Source organism: Myxine glutinosa, chromosome 4 (assembly GCF_964187855.1).
Source record: "Myxine glutinosa chromosome 4, kmMyxGlut1.1, whole genome shotgun sequence".
NCBI classification, from domain to species: domain Eukaryota; kingdom Metazoa; phylum Chordata; class Myxini; order Myxiniformes; family Myxinidae; genus Myxine; species Myxine glutinosa.
Genome location: NC_136264.1, coordinates 91249737 through 91273960, shown reverse-complemented (window position 1 = coordinate 91273960; position 24224 = coordinate 91249737). Strand labels below are relative to the sequence as shown.

The 24224-nt window shown below is 41.7% G+C and overlaps 1 protein-coding gene across 11 annotated transcripts in view; it reads right to left on the bottom strand.

The window, feature by feature from the left end:
• LOC137424978 (monocarboxylate transporter 2) overlaps positions 1 to 24224 on the bottom strand; it is a 106451-nt gene that overhangs the window by 30629 nt on the left and 51598 nt on the right. For 5 of the 11 annotated variants that reach the window (XM_078776140.1, XM_078776139.1, XM_068112917.2 and 2 more), the window contains 2 exons: positions 6720 to 6940; positions 4650 to 4793 (listed from right to left, as the gene is read on the bottom strand). In XM_078776140.1, the coding sequence (XP_078632266.1) occupies positions 4650 to 4793; positions 6720 to 6924 (349 nt within the window). In that variant the 5' untranslated portion in view covers positions 6925 to 6940. Of the gene's footprint in view, positions 1 to 4649; positions 4794 to 6719; positions 6941 to 8477; positions 8501 to 19882; positions 20063 to 22128; positions 22165 to 24224 lie in introns of those variants that run through there. The other 6 variants (XM_078776143.1, XM_078776141.1, XM_068112915.2 and 3 more) reach the window with 4 other exon arrangements.

The following is a 24224-nucleotide window of genomic DNA, read 5'->3' as shown; positions in this document are numbered from 1 at the left end:
ATTAACTAAGAATTCCTTCAACTCGAACAATCTCCTTGGTTATATACTGATGTATACAGTATAGTACTTAATAGAGTTTCCTGATTTTTGACACAAACCTACTCTCATGTGCAAACTGAGCCCTCACTGTCTCTTTCATAATTGTTTCATGGAACTTCCTCTGACAGAGGAACCTTGGTTGAAACCATGACACTACATGATGCATGTTCTTTTTCTTTCAACTTTCTTACTTTCAGGTCTCAGCTTGTGCGATATGCCATACACAAGCTTTTGCCCAAGATAGGCTTCACCTTGGCTGAACATCTGAACATATGTTATGCCGTTAGACAATGGCTCACACTCAAACTTTTGGGAATGTATCATCCAAGATGCTCCCTATGATGTTGAAAGTACTCTCCACAATGGGGCCATGAAAACAAGAGAGTATGGCTTTGACAACACAAGTGAGAAATGGCAATCTCCCACTTCCCCTCTCTCCCCCCCCCCCCCCCCCCCCCCCCTTTAGCCCACCACAGATCCAGCTTTAAACTTGGCAGGCAAGCTGTCATCGATGCTCCATATCTCCAATGCTCCAATGGTTGTGCCATGGATCAAGTCATCAATGTCTCATCCTTGATCAAGTTGAGTGGCCAATGGCGGAAGTTTGTTCAGGTAATAACGACTGTGTGATCTCATGCTACCGCTACCTCACAACAGGATCAAGGGCTGACATGGCTTTGAGTAGATTATTGATGAGCAGCATCTTTGACAAGAAGATGATACTGCATCAGATGTAAGCTTCTTTCGATTTCTCCATGAATGTTGTGACTGTCTTGTCTTTGCTGTAGCTGGTCAAGATGCCCCTTGCCTGACTTCCAGTGAAGGCATTTCCCCAGGGAAGATGATTGCTGGTGTCTGATACTTGTAGGTTAATCAGTTTCTTTGGCATCTGTCGCTGCCTTTCAAAACCTGACGTAGTTACTATGAAGCTTTGGCCAGCTTTTTCTGCTCATAATGTAGCTTGTCGGCTTTGCTTTCCTTTGATTGAAACAATGACATATTCTTTCAGATAATGAAGTACTGTTGTGTGTGCATGATCTGCATGCTGAGATAAGTTTTGGTTCTCTGGTATAAGACTTACTCCAGTATCTGTCTTTTGCTTTCTTTTCCTTCGCTGGTCATCATATTTTGAAGGATTCCTTGACATTTTCAATTTTTTTTTGTATACTAGTTGAGGATCGTAAAAGAGCTAACACATAGAACATATCATAAAGGGAGCGGGAGACAGGAGGGAGGGAGAGAGAAACACAATAGCAGTAGGGAACAGGGACATCAGGAGATCTGTAGAAGAGAGAGGGCTGGTGCAGGGTACATGGGATAAACAAGATTGACACTACAGGGGATTTCAGGAAAGAGAACAGGGAATTTTAAGGAGGTGGGTTTGGGGTGGATTAACAGGGGTAGAACAGATCAAGGTTTTGGATGGGGGAAGATATGAGATGGTAGTGAACAGCTGTTTGGGAGTCCTGGAAGGAGGAGTGGGATTAAAGAGAGTGTGGGAGTTTGTTCCAGAGGTGGGAGAAAAAAAAGAGTGAAAGAGTGAAGGTGCGCAGAGAGTCTTGATTTTGGCAGTTTCACCAGAAGAGGGTTACTGGCAGACCTTTTGCGTCCTGCAGGAATATTTGGGGAATATTGACCTTCTGTACTCTTGCCTCATATTCCTCTTTTGATCTCAAATCCAAATTTCTTGAGTATGTAGCAATAATAACACATTTGACTTCACTGTTACAATACTTAATTATGGAGGACACTGTATAAGAATAATTACATTAATGAACAGGATTATAAAGAATTAAATTGATATATGCGGGAAAATTACACATCCAGACCAGGAATCGAACCCAGATCCTCTAGTGAACTGTACCAGTGCTCTGCCATCTGAGCTATGAGAATCAATAAGTTAAACAGGGTGGATGTGTGGTCAGGAACCTGCTGTTGTCCAGAACCGTTGCAGCATGTGCAGGTGCGGCACACAGTTCATGATCACCATTTCAGTTATGAGGTGCTAGATGTACGTACTCTCTCACGAGACGACCTGCCAGCACATCTCTTGAAGAGAATCCTCTCCACACAATGGTTTCCAAATGGTGCTAATGAGTTAGTATGACCATTCTGCCCGTGTACTAGAATGTATACATTTTAATTATGGCCACCAACCTTTGCCTCTGGGCCAAGGTGTATGCGTGTTCGCTTTGCTTGGCCATATCCCTTGGTCTTAGGGTGAAAGTACAGTGCTTTTCTGCATCTGATTTTTTTTTTTTTTACTTTTTTTTTTTTCCATAAAACACACCTCTCAAACCCAGTAATAATGACCAGTAGTCCCCGAATCAAACACGTTTATGGTAGGATCATGCATTTTGGGCTTGACGGCTGTGTTTAATATGACAATAAGCTTTGGGCTCAAAGGTCAAGGTGCATGTGTACTAAGCTTCATTTGGTGTGCTTTGATATTTGGGTCAAAATGCATGCGTTTAGCTTTGTTGTTTGTTTTCTATCAACAAAAACAAACAAACGCTCAACAGAGATTATGGTGAGAAAAGCATCCATGGATCAAGTCCTTTCCAAAAATAATAAATCCTGAATAGGGGGAAACTCATTCTTCTCACTCCTGTAAAGAAAATATAGGGGCAATACCCCTGGCACTCACCTGGTAGAATAAACAGTACACTGCACTGACTAAAGGTATTTTAAACAAATTTCAATGCTTGCTCGAAGACAAGGCAGCATGTCGAATCATACTAACATAATCATGAAGCCTTAAGCAAACAAACAAAAAAATACCTATTTTGGGAGGCAACTCCCCTCCCCCCACGCCCCATGTACCTCCTCAGACCCCAATTTTTCCAATGCCTTGAATAAACATTGGTACATCTCGGATGATGAAGGTTGTGGTGAAGTTTCATCAAAATTGTGTGTGTAGGTTCTGAGAAAAAAAAGCAAATACCTATTTTGGGGGGAAAGCCACCAACATAAACCACCTTTGACCCAGATTTTTTAAATGCCAGGAACAAACTTTGGTGCAACACGGGTCATGAAGGTTGTGGTTAAGTTTCATCTGAATTGCGTGTGTAGTTTCTGAGAAGAAAGCAAACGCCGACTTTGGGGGGCAACCCCCCCACCTCCCATAGATCCCCAAAGGGGCAGATTTTTTTTAATGCCGTGAACAAATTTTGGTACATCACGGGTGGTGAAGGATGTGGTGAAGTTTCATCTGAATTGCGTGTGTAGTTTCTGAGAAGAAAGCAAACGCCGACTTTGGGGGCCAACCCCCCCACCTCCAATAGATCCCCAAAGGGGCAGATTTTTTTTAATGCCGTGAACAAATTTTGGTACATCACGGGTGGTGAAGGATGTGGTGAAGTTTCAGAGAAGAAAGCAAATATCTATTTTGGGGGGTCAAACCTGGACCCACTTTGATCCTCCCCCCCCCCCCCCCCCATAGATACCCGAAGGGGCAGATTTTTTTTTAATGCTGTGAACAATCTTTGGTACAACACTGGTGATGAATGATCGTTTTAAGGCCATTTTCCCCGCTAGAGCGGGGGTTAGCCTTGCGGGCCCCATGACAATCATGGTTCCCTGTTTGAGGCAATGTTTTTATGGCCGGATGCCCTTCCTGACGCCAACCCTTGGTCGCCTCCATTCACCCTAACAACTCGGTTCCTCCATTCGCCTCTTACGATGCGCAGGGATGCGGTGTACCTATTCTAAATCGGGGTACACACCGTGATCATTCATCCCAGCAAGCTGGTACTCAATTTGCCGACCTCGGAAGGATGACAGGCTGAGTCAACCCCCCTGGCGTTAATTCAGTGATCGACCGGGATTCAAACCCAGGATCCTAGGATCCCAAGCCGGCACCCTAACAGCTAAGCCAACACTGGTGATGAAGGTTGTAAATTTTCATCGAAATAGTAGTTGTTGCAGAGGAAAAAGAAAATTCCTATTTTGGGGGGGGGGGGGGGGGGGGTGGGTCAAACCTGGATCCACCTTGACCCCCGGTAGACCCCGACTTTTTTAATGCCATGAACAAGCTTGTCACAACACAACAAATATCATTTGTGCCAAGTTTGGTCACAATCCCTTCAGCAGTTTCGGAGAAGAAGTTGTAAGTGTTTACGGACTGACGACGCACCATCGCATAAGCTCCTTTGAACTTAGTTCCAGGTGAGCTTTAAAAAAAAAAAAAAAAAAAAAAAAAGGGGGGGGGGGGGTGGTGGATTGGTGATTCACCAAAAAAGGAGGATTGTAATAAATTTTGATCACACACAACAAATGGCAAAACTAACTTTTTGCTGAAGCTTTTCCAGGAAGTTAAGCTCAATTCCATTTAAATTATCACACAGACACACTTGTATGTGAAAAAGGTTTCCAGTAAAATTTGTTCCTTTGGAGTTTAACAAAGTAGTTGAAATTCTCCTCATTCATTCTCCTTTTCGAAGCTAAAGAAATACAAAATGATGATCATGAATTTTTTCACAGAGATTGTTCTGCACTTGGGAGCAAATGTCAATATCTTTGCAAACTTGGATTTCACATTTATTTCGAAAGTGTTGTTGAAAAATGGGCTTGGTGCTCAGATAGTGTGAATAAACTTGAAAAACAATCACCTCCAATTACTCCGATGCAGAAGTAAAGCTGCAATATGCTTGTGCAGAAGGATGCCAAGAACATTCCACTGCTAGCCATCACTCCCCCAATGATAACCACGGGTCTGCTGCCATAGGTGTTCACAAGTACACTGCTGATTATACCTGTTAAACACAAGTAAATAAGTCAAACATTCCACCATTATGTGCACGCACGAGTAGTGTGAAGTTTATTGGGTTTGGACAGTGGGTTATTATTCCCAAAGTGGGTCAATGTGGGTGGGGTCAATAACAATCTGGAAGAATAAGAGGAATGAGAAGAACACGAACCAAGTTGAACATAAGTTTAGTTGAATATTAAAACGTCAATGTTAGAAACCTACATCGATTGCTACGAACAATCAATCCAACATTGTTCATCGGAAAATGTACCGCCTGACAATTTGTTCAGGGTGCCTTTGCTCAGCGTTTAAATCCTCACTGAACTTTGAAAGCTGAATAAGTTGCTTCCTGGCTGTGACAGTTTTAACTGTTGGTCTTTCTTTTTTCATAGGAAAAAAAGTCATAAAATCGGATTCCAAGTGAACTCCACACCCTGGTATTCATTCAGTCAGGATAATAAAACAGGTTTTTTTTGGAACAAGTGGTTATGCCCATACAAATCCACAGTGTTCTTCTTGTTCTTTATTGGTATCAAAAGAAGAACCAGTCAACAACAACCCAAAATACACGCACAATAAGAAATCAGTCGATAGTAAACTCAAAATGTTGGCACAACATGAAACATTTTTTTCACACTTTGTGCCACAGCTTTAAGAGATCATGAGCAGTGCAGTTATAGGCAAACCCATCAGCAATGGACATTAATTGTCTCGAGTTCCTTTTATAACACGATCATTCTACACTGCTATTTAATTTTAAGTTTTTCCCGTTATGTGTGTGTGTCGTTGGTCGTTATCTCCATAATTTGAGTTTTAGAAGGTGGAACAGAGTCCGCACAGGACTCGAAGTACGGGGGAGGTTGGTGACACCCAGCTTCGGTGAAAGATTGCGATTCATAGGCTAAGTTGTGAAGTTGTTTTGTTCTCAGAGTTTTGTTCCAATGGCTCTTTTCAGGATCGTCACCGAGTCCCGTACAGCGTCCAACTGTAGTTCGTTCGTGGTAACGAATCGGTCTCCTTTGTGGTAATCGGCTTATTGGAGAATAATCAGCGACAGCACAGACAGAAATGCGTACCATCGAGGCTCCAAAGCATGTACTACATGCTAACGTCAAGCAGTCAACATATAAATGAAAAACAAAGACCCAAACATCTCTCAGCTGTGAATGGAGGGAATAACCAATTCGCTCTCACCTAATCAATTATTACCACAGGTGGTGGCTCTAGCAGGGAAAATGGCCTTAAAATGCATGTTGTTGTTGTGTTGCTGGGATTATATAAATCAACTCCTCCCATGCTCTTCTAGCTGAAGAAAGCTGTTCAGACAACCATGAAAGGCTACACAAGGTAAGCTAGTTGGTTATTAATTAACATTAAATGGGCAGTCGTCAAGAAGTGGTTTGACTTCAAGGGCATTTTATGTGCATTCACTTCATATGTGGTGAAAAAGTTAGGGCTAGACCATGAATAGGTTTGCAAGGTGGGGGATAAAGCACCATGGCAGGAATAGCATACCAGAGAGAGGGTAGCGGAAGGGGTGGTTTTACCCAACAGGCGATATTATTCATTGCCCACCCAATGCTTGCCCAGCGAACTGCGCTCGTATGAAGACTCAATTTGAGCCCTTGTGTGGGTTAACAGTTCCACCATGTCACGTGCATCTCAGGAACGCGCGAAGCGTTCCATTAGAATTTAACTCCCACACTAGAAAAGCAGGCATGCAGAAATGCCAACCTCCAGCATACAAGGCAACATCAACATCACTTATATTGCCATGGGTCAAATCAGAAATAAAAATCATCGAAATGCACGAATAGAGTATGCTGACATACTTTTATAATAGTTTAAATGACATCACCAGAGCATAAAAAGGTCATGTAATGCCCAGAACAATAGTTCGTATGGATGTTTTGCCAGCATCATGACCTACCTCCCGCATACATAACAGCAAGCATGATGGAGGAGATCCAGGCTATCTCACTGTACGTGGTGTCGAATACGCCTTTGATCTCGTTGTAAAATACGGTGATGGCTTTGGCGAAGCAATACGAAAAGCCAATGGACATGAAAGATCCGAACACGACAGCCCACCCCCACCCACCATCTGGTGGAGCCTGGCTCGGTGGCACCACCATAGTGACACCTGCACACCTGAAGAAAGACAAGTCAATTACAACACAAAATTCCCATATGCAGAGTATCCAACAATTATATTATCAATACCTTGCTTGCAGGATACAGAGGAACAAAGTTACACCATGGGTGTCAACCACCTTGCCATACATGCAGGAAAGCAATCGCTAATGTGGTGCAAATATGATTGTGACATGCAGCGCATGCAGACTGCATTGGCAGGGAATAGGCCATGGATGATAAAAATGGGGAGGGTGAGGAGGGGGGAGAAACTGGGAGATACAGAAACACAAAGATAAAGGGGGTACTTTGCTAGGGGAAGACAGACATTCACAAGGAGGCACCAATACCTCGCCACACCCTGTTTCTCAACACACTTGTTTCGATTTTACGCTCGCTATACATTGTGACTCCACCACCCAATCCACTCGCTCGATTCTGACACCCACATCTACAAAACGTGGCCCAAACATGTTATACACCACGTCGGGACTCACGTGATGACGCTTACCTTCAGTCCCGCACGCACCTTCCGCCAGGCAGATTTGAAATTCGAGCCAGCTCGCCGAAGTGAGAATATTTTCATTGCCATTTAATTTGTGCTCCAGTTTTTGTGCTTAATTCCAAATTCCCAAATTCCTGCCAAAGCCTACAGAGCGCATTGCATCAGCGGCACAGCCACGCCCTCAGCCAATAATGCCACACCCCTAAAGCCACGCCCCCATATCTTTGTGCTGCATACGAACAAAGATCTTCCAAATACAGTACAGTAAATCATGAAAAACAGTTATTTAATGGTTGATGTGACTGATTATAGTCCTGAATTTGCATGAATAGTTAAAGAAAAAAAATTAAATAAATAAAATGCAAACAGATATTAAACATACTGAAGCTTTTCAATAAACGTTACTTTTTCTATATGTACCTTTTCTAAAACAAAGGCTTGTGAGGAGCTTGTATGTATTGATACATCACATGTAACTAATTATTAGGGCATAACGACACATCAGTATACTTTTACAAGAGGTACAAGGACGTTACAGAACGTGATGGACAAATGAACATGACATATCAAATTTGAACCTGGGACACCAGCACCATGAACATAGTACTTGGAAGAAAACTTCAAACACCATTCCAATCACAGTGATTCATGTGCGTCAACTGCGCAACCACCAAAAATGCCAAACCAAGACAAAATACATAAAAATAAATTCAATGTCACATCAAGCACACACCAATCTTCAATATGTTTAATGCTGACAAATGCAAATCCAAGACCGACCCTCATTCATTTGTGAAGAGCCAAGTTGAGCACAGTCTCCAGAACAGATTTCCAAATTGTCAGCTAATGGTATGTCAGGTTCCCTCCGAGACTGACTTTCAGACAAAATGCACTCACAAACTTCAAGTTGCCTCTCTCACACACCCTATCTCTTGAGGCTGGTATCCATCAACGTAGAATTCTGGCACCAATACTCCTATTGTTATAGGAAGACTAATTTTCCATTGTACCACTTTGCAGAAGACGCCGCTGTGCAGGATTGTTTCTCACCCTTCCATCAGGCAGGATGTGGCAACATGTCGAATAAGCAGTCGTGGACAGACTCGGTGGCAGCGCCGGAGAGTGTGGTCGGGTAATCTGTGGAAGCATTATCCCTAATAAAATGCCACAATACTTCACAAAGGTGCTGTGACATGGCAAATGTATGCCACCATCAAATAAGCCGACACCCTGAAGCGTAATGGTCACTCTAATGTTGAATGGGAGCATCAGCAGAGTTTGTATCCTAAGCTTTTGTATCAAAAGCCAATGCTCATAGAAGAGCTAGAACACAGAATGGATCAGGATGGTAGAAAGGAATGGTAGAAAGAGGGAGGAAACACCAACAGCAGGGTTGAAGGACAAACTAGAGAGAAACTTGGAAAAGAAGGGATGTCAGGAGGAATGAGGGGCAAGGGAGGATACATGGGGTGGACAAGATGTATACAGATGCAAATCAAAATAGACAAATTACTGCACCGTAGTCACAAGAAGGAAGCAGGACATTAACCACACATACAGTTATGGCCAAAAATATTGGCACCCTTGCAATTTTTTCAAATAACTCACAAATTTCTCTAAACATTAGTTGAAATTAATAAAAGTATTTGGTCTCCACAATTCTTTATTTCACTGTTAATATTACAGAACCTTTGTTTTTGATTTAGAACTTAATACTGTATATCCTTTTAAAGCAGAAAATAAAAAGAAATGTCATTAACAAAATTATTGACACCAGACTTAATATTTGGTAGCACAGCCTTTGGACAGAATACCTGCAGGCAAGCACAAACCAAACTGGCTTCACGTAGGCAAGCCACTCCTCAGTGAAAGACATGAAAGCCCGCTTGGAATTTGCAGAAAAGCACCTAAAGGACTCTCAGACTGTGAGAAACAAGATTCTGTGGTCTGATGAAACCAAGATTGAACTGTTTGGCTTCGGTCTGGCCACTCTGCCATAAAGCCCAGATCGGTGGAGTGTTGCAGTGATGGTTGTCCTTCTGGAAGTTTCTGCCATCTCCACACTGGATCTCTGGAGCTCAGCCAGAGTGACCATCGGGTTCTTGGTCACCTCTCTTACCAAGGCCCTTCTCCCCCGATTGCTCAGTTTGGCCGGGCGGCCAGCTCTAGGAAGAGTCCTGGTTGTTCCAAACTTCTCCCATTTAAGAATTATGGAGGCCACTGTGCTCTTGGGAACCTTCAATGCAGCAGAAATTTTTTTGTAGGCTTCCCCAGATCTGTGCCTTGACACAATCCTGTCTCTGAGCTCTGCATGCAGTTCCTTCGACCTCATGGCTTGGTTTTTGCTCTGATACGCATTGTCAGCTGTGAGACCTTATAAAGACAGGTGTGTGCCTTTCCAAATCATGTCCAATCAATTGAATTTACCACAGGTGGACTCCAATCAAGGTGTAGAAACATCTCAAAGATGATCAAGAAAAATGGGAGGCACCTCAGCTAAATTTCAAGTGTCATAGCAAAGGGTCCGAATACTTATGTCAATGTGATATTTCAGTTTTTTCTTTTTAATAAATTTGCAAAACTTTCTAAAATCCTGTTTTCTCTTTGTCATTATGGGGTATTGAGTGTAGATTGATGAGAGAAAAAATGAATTTAAACGATTTCACCATAAGGCTGCAACATAACAAAATGTGAAAAAAGTGAAGGGGTCTGAATACTTTCTGAATGCACTGCATCTTTTTGACCCTATATCTCAATGGTGGAGAATCACTTAAAAATTAAATAATTATCTGATCCAGATCTGTATTCAGATCTTCACCAAAATGTAATCATTTCGTCCTTGTCACATACCCAGCCTCTCCGCCATATTTTGTCCGAATCCATATAAACTTTTTGAGATATTCTGTTCACAGACAAACAACCAAACAAACAGACAGGGGGGGGGAAATAACCTCCGTCCACCTTCGTTGGCGGAGGTAACTAGAAGCTGTGCCGCCCCATGAGTTTGAGGATGTACAGATCATCCACATCTACAAGTAAAAGAGTGTACAAGTGAAACGCACTTACACAAGTACACCGTTCATGCTGTGATAATCAGCGTGGAATCTCATTGCTTGCAATTGCTGTGAAGATCTTTGCTCAGATCATACTTGACCGGCATCCTAACTGCATTGCTCACTCCAGAAAGTTAATTTGGATTTTGTGCTGATCACGTTACAGTTACAGTTGATATGACGTTCGCTGCTCACCAACTATACAAGAAAAATGCCACGAAGAGCATGGCAATCTCCCATAGTCATTTTAGATCTCACCAAAGCCTTTGATTCTGTTAGCAGAGAAGGTCTTGGAAACCCATGCATGGAGTCAATTGCCTGAAAAAGTTAGTTAACATCCAATCTTTCCATGAAGGAATCGGTTACCGTTGACATCAGTTTCATATCCGACCCTTTTCCTGTTAAAATGGAACAAAGCAGATGCGTTTTGTCATGGTCCTTAATTTTCAGCAATGCCACTTGATGCTTTTTAAAAATAATACATATGGTAACATCTTCAATCTCCAATGATTAAGAGCTAAAACAAAAACACTGGAAATGATAATCCACGACCTCCTTTATGCTGACGACTGTGCCCTCTTTTCTCACACCCTATAAGATAGATGTGCAAACAACCACTAAATGCAGAAACTAAAAACAATTAAAACATTTTTAAAAATATAAACACCTCCACACCCACATCACCATAAACGCAATAAACAACCTGGGCTCAAACAGTATATTGGGCACAAAACCCCCATCCATTGATGACACAGAGAAATTACTCCCCAGATCTGATAGTGTTCACCTTTCACACCTTCGCTGTGGACACTACCCACAACCTTTACACTACAAACAGACTCGACGACACCTGCAACCACTGCCAGGCCGCTCCACACACAATAAAACACATCATGGGAGACTGCACGGTCCTGGCTTCACGTAGGCAAGAGCACAACATCTTGAATGTGAGGCATCTCTGCATCGCTCCTGTGAGATTGATCGGCTATCTCCGTGCCACTGGACTGTTCAATCAGAACCAACTGAGGCAAAAACAACAACAACCATGACTAAATGCTTTTCACATTGCTGCTTCACCACCAGTCTGAACAAAATAGAAACTACATTGTCCTCCATACGTATTGGAACAGCGAAATCAAGTTTGTTATTGTTGCTATATACTCAAGAAACTTGGATTTGAGATCAAAAGATGAATATGACAAGAGTACAGAAGGTCAGATTGTATTTATTGGTATTTCTATGCGTATATGTTTTACCATTGTAGAGTAATAGCACTTTTTATGTTCAGTCCCCCCATTTGAGGTGAGCATAAGTATTGGAACAAATGACTGACAGGTGTTTGTTTCTTCTTGCTCAGATGTTTCTTGTTGCATTGATTGTTCACACATAAAAGAGCTGCAAATTCCTAGTCTTGGTCTTAGCCTTTGCTGTTGCCATGGGAGTCTACCTTTGGAGTTAGTCAGCATAAGCCAACATGAAGACCAGAAAACTGTCTATGAAAGAAAAACAAGCAATTTGGAAGCTGAAGTAACAGTATAATGCAATTAGAACCATAGAAAAAAAAAACTGGGAATAACAAATACAGCAATTTGGAATATTTTTTAAAAGAAAGAAACCCCTAGTGTACTTAGAAATAGACAATGGCTAGGTTGGCCAAAGAAAACAACTGCAGTTGATGACAGAAAAATCATCAGAGTTGTGAATAAAAACCCTCAAAATAACTGTCAGTGACATCACCACCAACCTCCAGAGTGCAGGATGAAAGTATCACAATCTACTGTTCATAGAAGATTTCAACAGCAGATTTACAAAGGTTACACTGCAAGATGCAAACCTATCAGCACCAAAAATATAAAGGCCAGATTAGAATTTGCCAAAAAGTAAGAGGTGAGCCAGTAGTGTTCTGGAAGTTTTGTGGACAGATGAGACCAAGATAAACCTTTACCAAAGCGATGGAAAGGCGAAAGTGTGGAGAAAGGAAGGAACTGCATCTAACTACCTCATCTGTGAAGCGTGGTGGAGGTGGTGTAGTGTCATGGCTCGGGTTTGCATGGCTGCGTCAGAAACTGGCTCACTCATCTTTTTAATGATGTAACTAATGATGGCAGCAGCAGAATGAATTCAGAAGTGAGAAAGATTTTGTCTGCCTTTGTACAAGAAAATACCTCCACATGCATTGGGCGGCAACACAACCATGCAGCAAAATAATGGTCCAAAACACACTGCCAACACAACCATGGACTTTATCAGGGGATAAAAGTGGAAGGTTTCGGACTGGCGAAGTATATCTCTTAAATTCAAATCCAATGGTGCAGCATTTCCCTTGCTGAAGAGGAAAGTAGTCAGGAACCACCAAAACAAACATCAACTGAAAACGTCTGCAGTAAAGGTTTGGTAAAGCATCTCAAAGGCAGATACCAAGAATTTGCTGATGTCAATGGGTCACAGGCTCAACATGGTTATTGCATGCAAAGGATATGCAACCAAATACTAACTATTATAATACTTTAATTTACTTTTAGTTAATCTGTTCCAATACTTACACAAACCTAAAATGTGGGGACTGAACATAAAAATTGCTATTCTTCTACAATGGTAACACATATATGTATAGAAATACCAAGAAATAAAATCCGACCTTCTGTACTCTTGCCTCATATTCATCTATTGATCTCAAATCCAAATTTCTTGAATATATAACAATAATAACAAATTTGACTTCACTGTTTCAATACGTATGAAGCACACTGTATGCTTCAATTCAAACCAGACATCACTCAAGGCTCGTAACAGATTCTGTTATTTGGGAGGTGGACTTCACCAAACTGCTGTGATCAATGATGGTGACCTCTCGCTTAGGAAAAGTGAGTGCTTCTTTTGGAGAACTACTGCGTCTCTAGATTGTGTGCGGTGTTCGATTGAGTACAAAGATTAACGTTTATCATGCAGTGGTGCTCTCAACACTCATATGGCTGCAAATCCTGGCCATTCTACAACCGTCACATAATTAAAGCAGATGGAGCAATTCCATCTGCATTGACTGAGAAAGACTGCTGGAATCACATGGTATGATAGGATCCCTGACATCAAACTGCTTGACTGCTGTGGGATTGCTAGCTTAGAGTTCTATCCGATGAAAGCACGATGTGGACTCGCCGTGGTTCTCAAAGCAACCCTGGGAGCTTACAACATTTCCACCACCCTGGGAGCAAGATGCAGTCGAAATAACATTGTGGCAAAACACTCGTAAAGATGATCTTCAGCCATTTGAAAAGCAATGGATCATGATGAAGCAAAAAAAGGTAGAAAAGTGGATGATGTGATATATGTGGATGCAAATGTTCCTCTCACCCAAAATTTCAAAGCCATCAGAGACACAAACATAACCAACTAGATGAGAGATCCGTTATCATAGACTGCTCACACCAACAACACATGGCAACATCCTTCTGTCGATTGCGAAAACAAGAAAACTGGTCATATGCCTGGAACATGTCTGGACTGTTAGCCAACTGAGCATTGTAGCCTTGAACAGAGAACACTATTTCTGTTGAGGGTATCAACGTAAGCAGTGGATGAAGCACTGACGAACAGTTCACGCCTGAAACGGCAGCTTCACCTCGTTTCCTACACTGCTTAGCAAACCTCAATGAACATCCTGTTGATTTCATCCTTTATTCTACTTGTCCACAGACACAAATTGACACGAGCCTTCACAAGCAAGTCCAGTTCGTAATTATATATCAATGTAAAGAGACATATCAACCTATTAAAATTTGAAGTACGGTACTTTAAATTCAATCATACAAAAGTTGGACGTCTTTATGATAAATACAAGACAATCTGCCGGCGTTACTGTGTCTGTTGCCTGGGGCACATGGTTACCCATAGGTGGGCATGGATTTGTATCACAAGGGACAGGTGAGGTCGTTACAAAAAAAAAATAGGTATAAAAAGGCCATCCATTCTGCCCCAAATGGCATGTGCATTCCTCGGAACGCTTTTAGGCATAAATTTTAAAAGCACATTGGATGTTGTGCAAAAAAAGTATTTTTATGTTTAGGGTTCGGTATATGGCAGGCCCGGGTCTTTCGTTACTGCTCCAGTGCAGTGTGGAGAGTTGACAATGTAGTTTAAATTTCCAGGTACTGCAACTCGAGCAGCTGTTGTTTCTGAACTGTGGTGAACAAGCTTGCATGCAAGTTGTACGGATGTGACCCCAGCTATGGCCAATTTATTGATACAACATTCACAGGTGAGAACCCGTGAATCTATCTCAATGGGTGAGAACTTGATTGTCATGTTAGAAAAGCTTACTAATGCAGATATATTAGGGGGTTTTTTTTTTACTGGTTTGTTTGTTTTTTGTTTGTCTGTTTGATTGTGTTTGGATATTTTTTACTTGTGATAATATATTGACGTTATTTGTTTGATGAACTGTGACCTACATAGTGGATGACACAAGATGCGGGCGAAAGATCTTTCGGGATGGTGCTTAACACAATATCATTCCCACTACAATAGAGGTCATGGTTGTCCGTTGTAGCCGAAAACAGCCATCCACATTTGACATGCGAGCAACCTGGGAACGCAAACTTGTTTTGAATGTTGAATTTGCTGCTAAACAGCAACCAGCACACTCTAAAGATGCAACCTGCATTTTCAGCGGGTAGCAAGTGTTTTGGTCTTCCTTGTCCAATAAATTTTGTTCAGCGTGCCGGTGATAGCTCGCCTATTCTTCATGAAGGACACCATGGGATTTTAAACGCCCATCAACTAATGTTAGCAGATAGGACTCCACATTTAACTTCCATCCAAAGGAATAAATTTCCGCACACACTGGTGCATCGCCTTACATGTGAAACACTAGGATGACGATTTATCCCTTTTCTCGTAGAAGGATGGAGTCATGCTGGACACTGCTTGTGAAAAGGCCAAATGTATAAATACTGAATTGCTCTCACTGACCTTGGAACGCCATTTTCCTCCCTTTCACTGCCTTTATTGTGTGTTTATGCATATATTCAAGCCCCCTGCTCCTCCCTCTATTCATGGCAACCTGCTGTTCTCCATCATTTAACTATTAATCTGTCTGCAGTTTTACAAGGTGATAGTAGCAATCTCTTGTTCACCTCCCATCACCACAATAACTATGTTCCCACACCCGAGCGTGTTTAACTCAAGAACACACCGCAACGCTCATCAGCCAGGGGGACTTCCGCTTCTTCTATGATCGATATATTTTGATAATCCGAAAGGATGTGTAACATTTTCACCATGGACCATTGCAACTAATTGATGCTGAACATCCCCCAACCCCACCTTTTGTCGAACATTATTCGTCATCTCATCTCAAAACTCGGAGATGAACTTTAAAATGGGTCGTGATATCTGGATGTCCATAAGTCTGTCCGTCCGGTAACTTTCTGCTATTTTTGTTACTCCTGCATTTATCACCGGGCTGATTGTTCTGAAACTTGGCACATGTATACAGTACAAGAAGACAGTCCGCAAATCACTCAGGCATCTTTTGATTTCAGATCATGGGGCTCCCAGGGGAGTTGCCCCAAATCTCAACCTCAAGAGATGACCGTCAGCCAACTCGGGGATATTTTTATATGTTCCTGCCACATGTATAAATTAAACAAGGCACATTTATAATGCAAGTAGCTCGATTACACAATATGTATAAGTGAAGTTTTCTTTATTTGTGTGCAATAACCCAAAAATGCACAAGACCACAGCAAATTTCACCAAAGAAGGCATTTTTACATTATTATTACTGATCTTACATTGCACAATCTTGAGCATTTAAACACGTTTATAAATAAACAAAAGTAAAACAAATTGCATGCTATGCTGAATCATTACAATCCTCACATAGCATTTGCTGTTATAATTGCACCAGAAATACCAGATGCATCAATTGTTTGTGATTTGCAGGCTGGAATTTTGATTTATCCGACGTTGGAAGGTGATTCATGCGGCGAGTGGAAATCGACATAGCAATGATAGCGCTGTGTACGGTACATAACCCACCCACGTGCTTGGGATATGGGTAAATTGCAGCGAACCAGAGTAGGAACATTAGCACGTGTGCTCTAAAATAAAGTTTCCACCTTCAGGGGCTCTGCATCGGAAGTCAACCGACACCCCTTCTCTCACTGATGATCTGTTACTAGTATCTACCTATCTACAGTGCACACCGCAGCATGTAGACTGCGAGTCCCCAAAGCACCTCAAACCATGCCAAGAGCTATAGACCCAGCAGATTGCTAGTACTCCTCTACCTCCATGCCCTAGTCCAACAATGTCAAACAAAATCTTGAATCAGAACGAAACTCTACCATCGCTCCAACATCAAGAAGTCCAACATTGAACGCTGCGAATTACCATTGTGGATAAACTATTAACCATAGGGAAGAAACAGTTCAAAGATAAGTTTCACCATCACTTTCTCAGGGAAAACTTCAGTAGGGCACCAAAATAATGTCCAAAAAGCAGAGGGCACACATCTCATTTATAAGAAAGAGGGATCAAAAGAATCCTCATACAGAACCAGCAGATCAAGGCCATTTATTTGAGCAGCTGTTATGGTACCAGGAAATTATGGAATAAGCAGTATTACACTGTGGGATGTCATTTATCCTTGAAAGCCTCTCTATATGCAATTGATCAAATAATCTTATCTAGTGATTCATGTGTCCAAGAAGAAATAAGCTTCCAATGTGAAATGAGCTGTCAGAAATATCTCAAAGGTACCATGCTTGCTTTTGCACTGCCCAATCTGGGTTAAAATTCCAGCCCAAGTACAAACTAACCTTGATGCTTCACAGCATGGTGTTGCATTCATGAACATGCCGTTCTTTTGAGTGCTATCCAGACAGGTGTCCAGTCCGCTGGAATTTGCTGGTGAACATTAAAGATCCCACATTCGTTTAGTCATCATAAGAGAAGGCTCACAATATGTTCTGGCACCCTGAACTGACAAACTCCTGAAAATACCAAAATACCCCCAAACTGCCTGTACCCCCTCTGCGATCTGCCATTTTGATTTACGGCCTTGAAATTTGTTGGCGGTGTGTATTTGGAGGCCGGAGCGCAAAATGTGTCCAAATAATTTATGCACAATCTGGAAACATTGTGTTGAGGTGTTGAAGTGTTGTGTCCCACTTTCCCTCCAACCAAAATGACTTGTGGTTAATGCCCCCATCTTGCTCACAGGTGCCCTTATGAGTAAGAGTTGAAATAAGGGGTAAGGTAAAATCCCAGGGTGTGGATGAACATAGATGTTGATAGCTAGACATCGAGATGCTAACGAGGACAATTGGTGAGCAATAAGTTTGCCACAAGCTGTTCAAAGCAAGAAGGAAGAAACGTTTTTCGTGAAAAAGTATTTCCTGACTGGAAATCCTCCATCGTGCAAAGTCCTTCCTTGGCACTACTCAGCTACTTATCACTTACAAAGCTTTCATCCGCAGCTTGATGGAGAAGCTTTGCTTTATGCTGTAGAAACCAACGCTTTTAGAATCTTTAGTATCTCCAGTGATTAAGCTGTTTCCGAGGGTCTTTCACTCTCCCATCACAAGCAGGTTGGTGGTCTTTATGTCTTCTACTGACTCCTCTCTGGCCTAGCTCCCCCAGCTCTGTCTGTGTTCTGTCCCCCAAATATTCCTGCAGGACTCAAGGTCTGCCAGCAACCCTCTTCTGGTGAAACTGCCGAAATCAAGACTCTCTGCTCACCTTCACTCTTTCATTCCTCTTTTTCCTGCCTCTGGAACAAACTCCCACACTCTCTTCAATCCCACTCCTCCCTCTAGGTCTTCAAAACAGCTGTTCACCACCATCTCTTATCTTCCCCCAACCAATACCTTGATCTTTTCTACCTCTGTTAATCCACCCAAAGTCCACCTCCTTCAAATTCTGTTATCTTTCCTGAAAGTCCTTGTAGTGTCCATCTTGTTTATCCCATGCACACCACCCCAGCCAATTCTCTTGCACAGATCTCCTGATGTCCCTGTTCTCTACTGTTATTGCGCCTGCCTCACTGTCCCCTCCCCGTGTCTACTGCTCCCTTTATGATATGTTTTATGTGTTAGCTCTTATACGAGCCTCGACTTGGTATACAAAAAATTTTAAAAAAACAAGAAATATGTCGTGCATAGCACGATACTTGCTAAATCCCTAAAATAAGTTGTTGTCCTATGATGACCTCAAAAATACGTGGTGGTTTAATTCAGTGACCTGGTATGCAAATCCTCTTGAAATTTCAAGTCAATCAGATGAAAATTGAGGATTTTGGAAATTTGGCCTCGATGTTGTTGACCTTTTGGCCTATGTTGACCTCAAAATACTTGGTGGTTTAGTGACCACATATGCAAATCCTCTAAAAATTTCAAGTCAATCAGATGGAAATTGAGGATTTTAGAAATTTGACAAAGTGGGTGACCTAATGATCGTTTGACTTCAAAATCAATAGGCTTCTTGCTTATGATCAACTCTACCGTTCGGTGAAGTTTTGCGAAGATCGGTTGGAAATTGTGACCTGTAGACGACTGACATACAGACAGATCAGCACAGACAGACAGACAAAGAGACAGACAGACAAATAGACAGAATAACACACAGGACCAACAAATATACTTGAAAAATCTTCGATTTTCGCAAGTAATAAAAGTAGAGTCTCCACCACAAGCCTCAAAAAGGTAAAAAACGAAATTTATTTCCAATTAAAACTAACCATAATCGAAGATGGTTGTTAAAATGAGTTTTGAAAAAGCAAAGATTTTCTTTGCTTTTCTTGTATGTTTTCTAAATAGCGAATACATTTTTCTTGCATGTTTCTTGAAGTGAGGTACTCCATTGATGTTTCTTGAAATAAGGTACAGTACCTGCAAGCTATCCCAAGTAATTGTGCAATTCTTTTTTGCTCATTTATTAAGCACCAGGGGAAAGGAGGATGCTTTGTTTGTGCTTTTATCTTTTTGAGCAAATGGCACTTTTAACGATGTTTCCAGAAGAGGAAATGATTGGGTGCTTATTGCCCTTAAAATTCAAATTTTACACTACAGCTTTAAAAGCAAATTAAACAAGCAAACAGATAAACATGTACTGTCCCTATAAGCCTATGTCAATAAAATATTGTGCATGCAAAAAAACCCCAATCAAGTTCTACAAGTTACTCCACCCTCCCAAACCCCAACATTTTTCTTGAAACAATCATGCCAACAATAGAATCAAAAACAAGAAATCCTATGAAAATCCACAGATCACACAAATTAGATGGTGGAAAAGCAGTGAAATTTAAGAGGCGACAGCAGGACAACACCAAAGCCATTCCACATGCATTGCATGCCATGGAGCATTCAACAAAGCTATTTGACATGGTGCAGGATCACTCACCCACATGTGACCAGCAAACACCCCCCCTGGGTGGAAAATCCCCGTTCAGCTAGGCCAAAGGACACAAATCATTGCACTGCCCCTGGCCCACCTGCCCAAATCCACTTCACCATGAATGGTGCAAGACAGCCTGTGACGGCCATCAAAAAACACCTAAAGACAAGGAAATCCACAGACATACTGCAAAGAACAAAAATAAAGCACGATATGTAGGCAGTGACACCATGGTACGTGGAGTGTTCAAAAAGTTATACAAGATACTCCCAACAATAAAAGAAAAACCAATAAAAAAAAAACAGCTTGTACATATATATATATAATTATAAATATTCATGAATAACTAAATATATATAAATATATATATACACACAGACTTGGCATTTAATATGGAATTTTTTTTTGTGGGGGTGAACTTACTTTTCAAGATGTCTTAGAACCAAAAGTTCATTGGAATTATGTTGAAATTATTCTACATTTTGTTAATGTGACCTTTAAAAGAAACAAAAACCACATTTGACATTTCGAAGCAAATAAATTGATCCTTGAACGTGATGTGAATTGATATCGAACTCAATTCATGGACAGTACTGTGTTAAACTTCTGTACGTTTTCCAGAAGTATCTCTTTATTTTGCACATTAGCCAAATTTATTTTTAACAAAAACAAAAGTTAAATTACGACTGGGATTACAGACAGTAAAATTACAGTTCAGTACTTCATGTAACCCCCACGAGCATTCAGGAGAGCACGTACACATTGAGGCATGCTGTTCACGAGATTTGCCAAGGTTTGGACAGGAATCGCTTGCCATGCAGTGACAATAGCCTGCTGCAATTCACGCACAGAGGCAGGCTGCTGGTCCAAGTTGTCGATTTGACGCGTTAATTCTGCCCACAAGTTCTCTATCGGATTCATATCCGGGGACATGGCAGGCCACTCCATATGCTCGACACCACGGTCAGCAAGAAAGTGTTGGATCATGCGAGCGCGATGAGGCCGTGCATTGTCATCTTGGAAGACAAAGTTTCCTCGAAAGGCTGCACGAGCAAATGGAAAGCAATGTTTCTTCCTGAATGGCCCTGTACTTGAACTGGTTCAGGCTTCCATTCAGAACAACCAGGTCAGTTTTGCCCCCTGGATGAAAAGCAGCCCAAACGGTCACCCCACCACCTCCAGCTTGGACTCTTGGCACTATACAATCTTCGTTGTAGGCTTCATGCACTTGTCTGCGCACTCGGACATGGCCATCTTGACGATAGACCAGAAATCAAGACTCGTCACTGAAGATCACATGATTCCAGTGTCTTGGCTGCCATTGACGGTGCTCTCTGGCCCACTGCAATTGGCGCTGGCGGTGTTGTCTTGTCAGGCGTGGCTTTCTCAGGGGACGCCTGGCACGATAGCCTGTTTGAACCAGTCGTTGGTTGACTAGCCTTCTGGATACAGGCACATTTGTCAGTTGCTGCCACTTAGCCCTAAGCCGATTATCTGACTTGGTACGGCCATTGCAGACTAACCGGTGCAGCTGGCGATCATCTCTCCTTGTGGTTCTGCGGGGACGTCCTGGCCTCGGTATTGGAGTAGGGACACCCCTCTGAGCATTTCGTTTCAGGATCTTTGACACCTGACCTTGAGTGATGCCATACTGCCGAGCAATAGCACGCTGTTTCATGCCGTAATTTCGTAAAGCCACCACTCCATGACAAACAGCATTGTCGAGTTGACGGACCATCTCCAGAGGAAGTGGCAATAACTTTTAGAGACGTGCAGCAGTTGTTTTCCACTAATACAGAACGCAACAACCCTTGTATACCCGACTGTGAAGCCAATAATCAAATGCACCTGTCCGTACATTTTGCCACGCCACCTGTGATATAATCCTGTTGTTGACTTCTTGCTGCGACAGACAATCAGTGACATGGTTCTTTTAACAAATAAATCACCAAAGTGTAAAAGAAACTCACCAGATTGATATACTGAGTTGAGAAAGTAAACCCAAGTCAAGAAAAAAATATATATTCCATATTAAATGCTAAGTCTGTATATATAAATAACACACAATACATGAATTAATATTTTCTCACGAAGCATCTACTACAGTTTTGCGCATTACAGATAAAAACCGTTGCTGCGTCTAGGAATATTGCAGGCATCATGTTCATAGAACATTTTGAATGCCACATGCTCCATTAATAAGTGTACAATGAGAGGAACAAACTAACGAGAGAGTTCATCGAACAACTTACCCCATGCAGTCTTGAGAAACAGGGACATGGAGGAGTCTGCAAGCGGTAAATTTGATTAGTCATAATGATGTAAAATACCGTAATATTTTGTCCAAGTACAGTACTGCTAAACTGAAAGGTTTTGAAAGTGCCAAAAAGACCATTTGTGTTCTCCAAATGTTCAAGTGTACAATTCAATTGAAATAAAGGAAGGATTTTAAAGGTTATAGAAAATAAAATCCCGGAAGTTTACCGCCGTTGATGCAGTCTTTTACACCAACTTATCAAACACATTACATTAGTTATTTGTGCCTGTTTTTTGTGTCCTTGATGTTGCATCTAAAACCAGTAAGTTTCTTGTTTGGAATTATTTTCAATCTTTTTTGAATGCCAGGCAGGCAGAGAGTAAAACCCTTTATATCCATCCTCTCTGCACATGCGTGATCGGGGTAAACTCATAGTTGAACTATTGCTAAATTACATGCTCGTTTACCGATTCATGTTCTGCTTCCTGTTCAAAATATAACATTCAATTGAAATAAAGTTGTTGCTCGATCACAAATCGACATTTGTAGACAGACAAAGTGAGCAAATTGCTTTACCGCAATTTTCGCTTTGCGTGTGGGGTAATAATTTAAACAGCCATGCTACGGAGACAGACAAACAGAAAGAGTGAGACAGATTTGAATTTAAACAAAAGACCCAATGTCACAGAGCTACAATAACAGATCACAAAAAATGGTCCTCACAAAAGTCTTGATGAACGATGCTATGCACACCAATAATACCTCTACAAATGTGTACGACATGATCACACGGAAAGCGGACATGTCGCGTGCAGTGTGTCAACATGTCCTGGTGACCGAGCATAGGCAATATACCTCCGAAGGTTGATAAGAAGCAACAGGCTTGAAAATGAGTCAGCTGTTAAGAGTGATGGGCCACACCTAGAGATCACATGAACTTGGGCACATTACGAACAGCATAGTGACCGAGGGGAGGTGTGAGTCAGGTGGGGTGGGGGAGAGGAGGTTCCCACTCTCCTGAAAGATTTCTTTTGGGGGGCGGGGAGGGGAAGTGCCAATAAAATCATGCTGTCAGAGCATAAGTTGGAAAGCTACATTCATTTCCCTTTTCCAAACACTTCCACTCCAAATTGTTTTGGACAACAATATCAACGTTATTTATTTATTAACTGTGCATTTCAGTTGGGGACATTAATTGGGCACAGCACTAGTTGTTGTTGCCAGCATGTAATCTAAAGGTCTGTGAGAGTAACCAACATAACCAGGGAGATTGTGAGGTAAATCCAAGGTATATTGGAGGATTTGTCGATCTTGGTGAACAGAGAGGGCGTGCGTGTGGGACTTGCTATAATCAAGTGCAGTGGTCCAACTATCCAGAAGATGCATACCGATCAATCCATTTTGGATGACAACAACGACCCTGACATCAATGCTGGGCATGCATAGATGAAGGCCCCGATACTTCAAGTAGGTCAGCGTAGTCTTTGATACAACCTGTGCTCTTCCAAGCCCATTATGAATTATACATTTTTCTGTATGAACAGCATGAGCAAGTGTTTCACTTCAAAGAAGCAGTGGAGTTATGATGAAGCCAATTTAAGCATACATGTATATGCAGGTCATGGACAAAAAAAAAAAAAAAAATGGAAACACCTGGGTAAATGAGGGACACCAAGCAACAGCCTCCACACAGGTGTGGCTCATTGTTAATTAAGCCAATAACATCCCAGCATGCTTAGGGTCAAACATTAAAATGCTGCACAGGCATGGTCGCCTAAAATTATGACCAGCATAGATGAAAGAGAAGAAATGCCACCATCCACAGAGCATGTGTGGTTATCCAATGGTTTGATGAGCATGACATTGTTATCCATATGTCATGGCCTTCTCAGTCACCAGATCTGAACCTAATCGAGCATTTATAGGATATTCTGGAACGACGCTTGAGACAGCATTTTCCACCTCCATCAAACAGATGGGGGGGACAAACATTTGTGTTTGGAAAATGTAAGGAAAGGTTGATCGAATTTCTCATGGAAGAATGGTGGGGACAAACAAACAGATGGGGGGGACAAACATTTGTGTTTGGAA